Source organism: Procambarus clarkii, chromosome 46 (assembly GCF_040958095.1).
Source record: "Procambarus clarkii isolate CNS0578487 chromosome 46, FALCON_Pclarkii_2.0, whole genome shotgun sequence".
NCBI lineage: Eukaryota > Metazoa > Arthropoda > Malacostraca > Decapoda > Cambaridae > Procambarus > Procambarus clarkii.
Window position 1 is genome coordinate 31583418 of NC_091195.1, and position 10642 is coordinate 31594059.

Sequence of the window (10642 nt, forward strand, 5' to 3'; positions counted from 1 at the left end):
TTTTCTTGGGAATTTGTGATCCTATTTTGGGCGTTTCTGATGTTACCATTTCCATGATGGGTATGTTTTGCTAGAGGCAGGCGAATTAGGCTAACCCCCTTTGGTATTCATTTATCGTCCTAATGACTGAAGATGAAAGTGATTTGTCCCTCCTTGAGGGACGGTTAAACGTACATTGCCAAACAAAACAACATTGTACAATGGTTGAATAGTTTCTGGAGCATCGTTGACCCTTTTCAAAAGATTAGAGAGTTTGGCCGCTGCATTAGGGTTGACTTCTTTCGGGTTGTGTGGTAATGTTCTAGCAGATGTCGTTATGATCGCCTGAATAAGGTTTCAGATAAGAGAGAGTTAATGGGCTTGACTTCCTTAACTGTTAATGATAGACGGCCGTTGTTTCCCTTTGGAGGTTGATGGGAACCTCCACCTCATGGATATTTTGTTATCTGTAGAAATGTTGAATGTGGTGGTGTTGTTGGTATCTGTGGTAGTGATGATGGTACTGGTAGTGTTGGTATCTGTGGTAGTCTTGTATGTTGTTGAGGTGTTGGTATATGTGGTAGTGTTGAATGTGGTGGTGTTGTTGGAATCTGTGGTAGTGCTGTATATGGTTGTGTTGTTGTATTCGTGGTAGTGTTTTATGTGGTGATGTTGCATGTTATGGTGTTATTGGTATATGTGGTAGTGTTGTGTGTTGCTGGTATTTGTAGTAGTGTTGTATATGGTCGTGGTTTGGTATCTGTGGTGGTGATGATTGTGGAGGTGATGTATGTCGTGGTGTTGTGGGTATCTGTGGTAATTTTTATTGGGTGGTATTGTTGGTATCTGTGGTAGTGTTGAATGTCGTAGAGTTGTGGGTATCTGTAGTAGTGTTTTGTGTGGTTATCTTGAGATGATTTCGGGGCTTTTTAGTGTCCCCGCGGCCCGGTCCTCGACCAGGCCTCCACCCCCAAGAAGCAGCCCATGACAGCTGACTAACACCCAGGTACCTATTTTACTGCTAGGTAACAGGGGCATAGGGTGAAAGAAACTCTGCCTATTGTTTCTCGCCGGCGCCTGGGATCGAACCCAGGACCAAAGGATTACAAGTCCAGCGTGCTCTCCGCTCGGCCGACCGGCTCCCCGGTGGTAGTGTTGCTATTATCTTTGGTTGTGTTGTATGTTTGTAGTGTTGTATGTGGTGGTGTTGTTGGTACCTGTTGAACCTACAGATTCCAACAATGTTGACATCTGCGACACCTCCACATACAATACTACCACAGATACCAACAACACTTCCACAGATACCAACAGCACCACCCCATACAACGCTAACACAGATCCTAACAACACCACAACATACAACAATACAACAGATTCCAACACCACCACCACATGTAACACCACCAAATACAACACCACTATCTACAACCTTACCACAAATACTAACAACACCATCACCTACAGCTGAAGCACAAGATACCCACAACATCACCACATACAACACCACTACATACAACACAACCACAGATACCTACAACACCACCACAGGTCCCTACAGCACCACCACATACAACACCACAACACTCAACACCACCACAGACAGCACCACCTCAAATAACACCACCACATACAACACCACATACAACACCACCACAGATAATCAAAACAACACAACATACAACACTACCACAGATACCAACAACGCCTCCAAATAAAACACTATCATAGATACGAACTCAACCACATACAACACTTCAAAATATATCAACCACACTATTACGGATACCAACACGACCACCGTATTCAACACTACTACAGATGTCAACAACACCACTACATAGAACACTACCACAAATACCAACGCCTCAATCACATACATCACTACCACAGATACCAACAACACCACCCCATTCATCATTACCAAAGATACCAACATAACCACCATATTCATAACTACCATAGATACCAATAACACCACCCCATTCAACGCTAGTAGAGATCCTAACACCAGTACATACAACACTACCATTTATCTCACAGATTCGAACAATACAGCCCTATTCAGCACTACCACAGATACCAAATTCACCACTTTATACAAGACTAAACTTCTGTTGCAGATACCAACACTAAATTCATCACTACCACATATACCATCACCAAATTCATCACTTCAACAGATATTAATACCATATTAATCACTATTACAGATTCTAACACCAAATTCATCGATACTACAAATACCAACACCACATTCATTACTAATTCTGATCCCGACATAAAATTCATCACCTGTTGTGTTGTTGTATAATACATTAATACTAGTAGTAGTATTAATACATTAATACTACTACTAAAGTATTAATACATTCATACTACTACAGATTCCAACACCAAATCCATCACTACTACAGATACCAACACTAAATTCATCACTACTACAGATACCAACACTTAATTCATCATTACTACAGATACCAACACTTAATTCATCATTACTACAGATACCAACACTTAATTCATCATTACTACAGATACCAACACTTAATTCATCATTACTACAGATACCAACACTTAATTCATCATTACTACATATACCAACACCAAATTCATCACTACTACAACAGCCCATCCTTCTATTTAGTAGTACTAATGGTAACGATGAGGACCATCGTACATATGTTAAAGGGACACGGGGTCCAAATATGCTCAAAATATGCAATAAATGAAAACTAGTTCCATTTCAATCAGACATTTTTGACTAGTTGTATAAGAAAAAGGGTTTCATCTGGTCAAAGTCTCAGTATCGTAGCATATCGGAGCATTTTTCTAAAATGGTCAAAAATTAAAATCAAAGACAAGTGTCAACTGAAATGATGTCTATGCCTCTCAGCTATCACAGTAGCATATAATAAAAAATCTAATAATTTGTTTTATCAAAAAAATGTTTATTTTTTTTTGTCATTTTTTTCTTATTTGTTTATCAGACGATTTGCATGAAACTTATACACCTCACTACATGTAAACCTATCTGCAAGGGTACCAATTTTGGCGGAAATAGGTTGATGTCAACTTCAGCCACAGGTGGTAGAACCTTAGACTTTATTTTTTAATTATTTATTTTCAAGTAACATAGACGTTATCTCTACTCTTTCATTTTTTATTCTATTTATATGAAACTTGTATATTATATGTAGAGTTTATGACTCTAAAAACTGGTGCCACACTGTTTTCCTAAGTCCATTTATTGATGTTATAAATATTTATTAACATCATATTGTTGCATAATTTTTTGAGAAACTTTGACAATTTGTATTATTGCACTAAATACATTTGGGATAAAAATCTGACCGCAAAACTTTTACTATATGCTAATGTGATAGCTGAGTGTCATAGAAATGATTTCGGTTGACACTTGTGTTTGTAGTAAAACATTGAAAAATGTTGAAAAATTGTCTAAAAAAGGTATTTTTTTCGCTTTCTATTTAGGCTGCGATGCTGAAACTTGGACCAGTTGCAGGCTTTTTTACATATAAAACTTCAATATATATTGATTTCATTAGAACAACTTTTAATATCCTACCCCGTGCCCCCTTAACGTAAAAGGCAATTAGAGATTAAGACTGTATTATTGAATTTGGACAACCTGGGAAAAGATTTTTGTATTGACGTTGCAAAGAAAACCTAACCTAACTTTTTAAGCCTAATAAACGCTATCTGAGGCCTAATATAGTAAATAAATGCTATACTATGCCTAGGAATATTTAAGTTTGGTCTTTAGCTTTAATTTTTCGGACAATAAATGGAATAGTACCAAATTCTATTATCTTATTGTCCATTATGTCTATGTATGTATCATGGTCCACATAGTTGTAAAAGCTTTTTTCTAAACAGGAGGATGGGTTGACCAGATACCATCAACTCCATCACATACAGCACTACCATAGATCCTAACTATACCACCACATTCAACACCACTACAGATAGCAGAACATCACACACAACACTTCCACAGATTCCAATAAGACTACCGCGAACAACACTACCAGAGATACCAACAACATCACTACATGCAACACTATCACAGATACCCGCAACACCCCCACATACAACTGTCACAGATACCAACAACACCCCATTCAACACTACCCTAGAATCTATCAACATCACTACATACAACACTATTGCAGATAATAACAACACCTAAAGATTCCACTATTACAGATACCAACAACATCACATTCAATTTTACCACAAATATCAACACCACCATCACATACAACACTACCACTACCACAAACACCACAATCACCACTCTGAATGCCTCTGAATATCTTTTTACTACAAATTAAATATCATGTTCGTAGATTTTGCTGCAAAAGTGTATGACGCAGCCGTGTATGAACTTGAAGTTCCCTCCCTTCTGCAGGTGTGGGTGTGGAGAAACTTCTGAGAGGACTTGACCGTGAGGGCGTCACCACCAACAACCTCTTAGTGGAGGTCACAGACTATCTTTCCCTGGAAGAAGATCATCGCTTAAGAGATCTGGCACTAAAGTTCGGAATTCTGGGTTTTCAAGTCACTTGGACTGGAAGAAGAAGAACCGACTAACTCACGAAAACACTCTTCCGATACTCTAGACCTCATGGAGCGGAATGTTTGTGTCTGCTGGTACAAATTTGACTCTGTAATTATGTCTTAAATGAATTGTAAGAAGTTAGAAGTTTGAATGAATTTCAACGTGTTTTCTATATTAATAAGTTGTAAATTACTGGTGGTGCAAATATGCTCTTTCAGTGTTCTAGACCTCTGACCTGTAATCATTGAAATGATAATATTTTCTTCCTCGTCATGCTAATATACCCACGACTTGCAAACTTTCCAACAGCTACTGTAAATTATATTACTGCTAAATTCATGATTGATGTAGATGAAAGTCAATATTGGAGAATCATGTAGTCATGATATATATATATATATATATATGGCTACTCGCAATCAGTATCAGGAAGATTAAATATAAATAAAACTTCGCAAAGTTTCCTTCATATATTAATGAAGGAGTGGTTCTTAGCGCCACTGGACTTCAATTAGATTTTGGATAATGTGACCGGAATAAGATATTCTAACTATGCAAAGCTCGTTGGGATGTTGATTCAGTACTTAAGTATTTCAATAAGACGAACACGGATCAGGTCAAGAGTGCACAATTACAGATGTTTAAAGCAATGCCACAAAATCACAACACAGCCACCTGCGCCCAAGCTTCCAACACAAATAATTTTATGGCAAAGGGTCGTCACAATCTATTCAGGCCTTCTTGAGGTTATCTTGAGATGATTTCGGGGCTTTAGTGTCATCGCGGCCCGGTCCTCGACCAGGCCTCCACCCCCAGGAAGCAGCCCGTGACAGCTGACTAACACCCAGGTACCTATTTTACTGCTAGGTAACAGGGGCATAGGATGAAAGAAACTCTGCCCATTGTTTCTCGCCGGCGCCTGGATTCGAACCCAGGACCACAGGATCACAAGTCCAGCGTGCTGTCCGCTCGGCCGACCGGCTCCCTTGTAGGTATAACTTACGGAAATAATGAGAAACTGAACATTAATACAAATATATATACTAACACAGTGCTAATAATAATATTATGTAATAAATAATAATGAAAATGAGGATGCACAAAATAATATTAAATTCAGGTAAACAAACATTTTTATAATCTTTGGGATAATATCAACCAGGTGCTGGTGTTGGAAATAACCAACAGTTTTATACATCTTTGTATTTTATGCAACCTTTGTATTAACCACAAGTAGTTACTAAAATTACTAACTTGTAGATTTAATCATTATCATGATTTATTTACACATATTGTCAGATTCTTCCTAGTCAGAGTGACGACGTGAGGAACGACAGGCAGTAACATGAATTCTCTCCACATTTAGTTGGATTTATAACAGAGTCCAGTTTATCATTTCCTTTACTAAAATTAGTTACTTACTAATAAGTTTAATTTCGTAGTTTACTACTACTTACTGGAACTCCCTTATTTAGTTGATATTAAACATTCTATAGGAAATTACTTTGATGTAAATGATTTTACTTTAATTTTCTCGATTGGCTGCACAACTTTAATAAGCCATTTTATGTTATCTTGAGGTTATATTGAGATGATTTCGGGGCTTTAGTGTCCCCGCGGCCCGGTCCTCGACCTGGCCTCCACCCCCAGGAAGCAGCCCGTGACAGCTGACTAACTCCCAGGTACCTATTTACTGCTAGGTAACAGGGGCATTTAGGGTGAAAGAAACTTTGCCCATTTGTTTCTGCCTCGTGTGGGAATCGAACCCGCGCCACAGAATTACGAGTCCTGCGCGCTATCCACCAGGCTACGAGGCCCCTGGAGGAGAAATTCTATTTTTTCACATAAGAATTTAATGTGATATTAATACTCGTCATTACCTCTTCCTTTCTTAGTCAATTGCGATATATACATATCCATTTACGCTCGAGATGTCTATCGAGAGCCGCGCATGTGCAATAAGGAAGAGGAGGAAGACGGGAGAGCGACACTAGACACGAGAGAAGGAGAGAACACGACACAGACGCCCTTGTCAGCGTGTAGCAGAGCTACGTTATAATCCCTTTTATTTCGCTCCCACGACCAGTAGGGCGGTGCCACGTTATCTGGCACAGTAGCCGTGTCCCAGACTAGTATATGAGCAATTCCAAAGTCAACGCCTTTCAAGCAGCAGCTGGAGGACGAAGAATTGCTCAAGTCTTCATATCAACGGACACGCGGCTTGGCAGCTAGGTTTACCTTTTTGTTATTATGTGGCCACAATTAACATTTAGGCTAGTTGTCGTTAGGCCGTAGAACAAACAAATAAATCCTGTACGTGTCTTTAGTAAATTTACCATCTAAATAGATGATTATTTTCATTATATCTCTCTAGAAGAAAATTTACATTGCTTGAATATAAATTGCACAGATATTGGCTGAAATTTCCTACAGTTATCCTCATGATTTAGGATATATTTGTAGTTACTTATTATGTAGTAGATTTCTACAATGTAATTGCCTATCAGTACCAAGGCGACGCCAACCGAGGTGCTAGGCTTCCCACCGTTCCGTGCAACAATTTGCCCTGTGCAACACGTCGTCGTTGGAGCGTAGCAACTGATTACACCTCACTAGATTTACAGCTAAGCTGTCCCTTTTTATCTGTAGCAATAACTCTGTAGTTACAGTAGTGATCTCTCAAAGAGATCAATTACACTAACCCATTGATTTATTGATGCTGTTCAACATTTCAGTAGTATATTGTAGAGCATTTACCTCCAATTAATATTATATAATCAACCTTATATACTTTCATATTTTATTTACTCTGGTGAAGAACCAGCACCAGAATAATGCTAGGGATGTATTAATCTTTTAGCATGTAACCCCCAATTTTGTGTAAGTTAATTTGACTCCATTTATATAAGAAATACAGTTCACTAAGATCCATAGGACACTAGTTCTTGGGATCAGTTTTTCTATTGTTTTATTTTGTTTTCCACTTTTTCTCAAAAAGTGGTGGTCCTTCATAGCTATCGAAGTATATATTTAATTATTAGTTATTGGAGTCAGGTTTTCCCCCACAGCTAGAGTCGACCCAGTATCCAGGGCAACCAGGTGCTTGGCTCAACCCAATTCCAAGGACAACTAGGTGCTTGGGTTGACCCGGTATCCAGGACAACCAGGGGCTGTAGTCGACCCAGTATCCTGGGCAACCATGTGTTTGGGCAGACCCAATACCTATGCAGGGTAACCAGGTGCTTTGGGACACCCAGTACCCTGATCAACCAATTCTTAGGTCGACTCAATACCCGGGGACACCAGGAGCTTGGGTCGACCCAGAACCCAGTTGCTTTGGGCGACCCAGTTCCAAGGGCAACCAGGTGCTTGGGGAGACCCAGTACCCTGGGCAACCAATTCTTAGGTCGACCCAATACCCGGGAATACCAGGAGCTTGGGTCGACCCAGAATCCGAGGTAACCACGTGCTTGGGTCGTCCCGGTAACCAGAACAACCAGGTGTTGGGGCGTCCCTGTAACCAAGGCAACCAGGTGCTTGGGTCGACACAGTACCCAGGACAACCAGGTGCTTGGGTCGACACAGTACCCAGGACAACCAGGTGTTTGGGTCGACCCAGTACCCAGGACAACCAGGTGTTTGGGCCGACCCAGGACAACCAGGTGCTTGGGCCGACCCAGGACAACCAGGTGCTTCGGCCGACCCAGGACAACCAGGTGCTTCGGCCGACCCAGGACAACCAGGTGCTTGGGCCGACCCAGTACCCAGGACAACCAGGTACTTGGGTCGACACAGTACTCAGGACAACCAGGTGCTTGGGTCGACATAGTACTCAGGAGAACCAGGTGCTTGGGTCGACACAGTGCCCAAGGCAACCAGGTACTTGGGTCGACACAGTACTCAGGACAACCAGGTGCTTGGGTCGACATAGTACTCAGGAGAACCAGGTGCTTGGGTCGACACAGTGCCCAGGGCAACCAGGTGCTTGGGTCGACATAGTACTCAGGAGAACCAGGTGCTTGGGTCGACCCAGTACCCAGGACAACCAGGTGCTTGGGCCGACCCAGCACCCAGGACAACCAGGTGCTTGGGCCGACCCAGGACAACAAGGTGCTTGTCTGGGTGCAGGTGGGAGGTGTCTTCGTGTTGGATGTTTAGTTACTTGCTCCTCTTGTTTTGGTCTTGCCAATATTATGTTGCGGTATTATATGGTACGTGTTGGGTAATATGCGGCTGGGTTAACACTAGTTATAACTTCATTCCGAGTTGTTGTTGACTTGATTGTATTCATGGTGTAGGTGTAGTGTTCTAGTGTAGTGTTATTGGTTAAATATTTTCTATTAAGTCCTTGTACTGACTACATGGCTGCAGTTTTGCCGGATAATGTTAGTTCGGGTTAATTAAGTTTGCTTAGCTCGACATTGAGGTATTGTGATGGCATTTTGTATTTCTGAGTTTGTTGGAGAATGTTTTTTCTTAACCCACTGAATATTTTACAACTGTGGAAGGACTGTGAATAATTGTATGTATTGATTTTACTTGCAGAATTTCTCTGGTCCTATAGACTTGATATATTATTCAGGGTCATATTGTGTGAAATTGAGAAGGAATTACTGTACATAATTATGGGTAAAAATTTGTATTTGTACATCTAGTAGTGATTGTAGCCCTTGAATAAATTTCTTAAAATATGTTTTGGTGTATTTCGGTCCTGATTTAATTTTCAGTGTGATTGACGATGCATAACTTGCTGTTGTTTGAAAATTCACATCCTTTGGGTTTACCATGTATTGCGGGGTACTGTCTACTTAATACTGTTACTGTTCAGTGGGATTTGACATAATTATTGATCACTTTCCCACTGTGAAATTTCCCACTGTAGTGATGATTGGGGATTCTGTCCCTCCAAGTGGGGAGGGGGGGGGGGTAGGGAACCATGAACCTCTGTTCTGTTTTTAGATGCTCAATACCATGTATATCTCTAGGTCCTCTACAACAGTCAACAAGGCTCTTCTACAGTCCTCCCAAACTGCTACACAATGAAGTTCTCATCAAACACCAGAGATGCTTCACCACTGATCCCCCAGAAACACGTGAAACTCCTCTTCACTACCCCTCTACACTGCTTGAGGTCCACTCCTCACTGTGGAGTTCTGCTCTCCCACAGAGTTCAGCATACACTCCTCCAGCCTCAATGTTCCATTAATTTCTTCCCAAACAAACCTGCAATTCCATTGTCATGCCAATAAAAATGTTTCCCTACTAGAACATAATTAATAAACTATATCCCAGCATTAAATTTCGCCACCCGACGCCACACTGTATCGTCCGACTGTGGTGGGTAGTAGTAGTAGGCATCCATCAGTCTCAGGAGACTATGGAGTTGCGCTCTGGTGTCGGCCTGGTCTGGAGTGGCCTCACCAGGGCGCAAAGCCAGGATTAGGTTGGGAATACCCACCAAAAAGGTGGGAATACCCACCTTTTTAGTGGGTATTCCCCCAAAAAGGGGGACATGATTTGACACGCCGCCGGGAGCTTCCTCCCAGGCCGCGCTGCTGCGGCCTCTGCCCTCTCAGTTGCCTCTTGACCACCATCGAGAAAAGATGTTCAGCTCCTCTCTCCAGCTTATCATCTGAACTCAAACTCCTTACTTCAGCTTACTGCCTCAATGAATATATGTATGATAATGTATATCATATATAAACATATATTCATTATGATCGCTGGGCACACGATCAAACACTATTGGTTAAATTAACAACTGATTAAATAGGCTTAAATAGATTGTACAATAGTGTTGTGACGATATTGCAGTCCCCACTTAGTGAGGGAGTAGAAAGGGGTAAGCCAAGAGTTGAGCAGCCACTTGATATGGACGGTTGGTGAAGCCAGGATAGGATATTGGATTGCTACCGGGTTGTAGCAGCTTAGAGTGTTGTATGTTATTATGTTCATTACTTTTTATGTAGTTTATGTACTTCACCACACTTCACCGCCAGAACCCTGAGAGTCTCCAGGCGACACAAGTCATAGCGAGCTATAAAAATTAAGGAAGCGTCGTGGCCAAACAGGATGGTCGGA

The 10642-nt window shown here is 41.1% G+C and overlaps 1 protein-coding gene across 2 annotated transcripts in view; it reads left to right on the top strand.

Annotated features, from left to right (window-relative positions):
* The window catches only part of LOC123753852 (uncharacterized), a 51679-nt gene extending 42427 nt beyond the window's left edge, over positions 1-9252 (top strand). The window contains exons 3-4 of one of the 2 annotated variants that reach the window (XR_011222207.1): positions 4412-8610; positions 8672-9252. Coding sequence is in view for 1 of the 2 variants with exons in the window: in XM_069301902.1 (XP_069158003.1) it covers positions 4412-4593 (182 nt within the window). In the remaining variant the exon portion in view is untranslated. Of the gene's footprint in view, positions 1-4411 lie in introns of both variants that reach the window. The other variant, XM_069301902.1, reaches the window with a different exon arrangement.
* The last annotated feature ends 1390 nt before the right edge of the window (positions 9253-10642 follow it).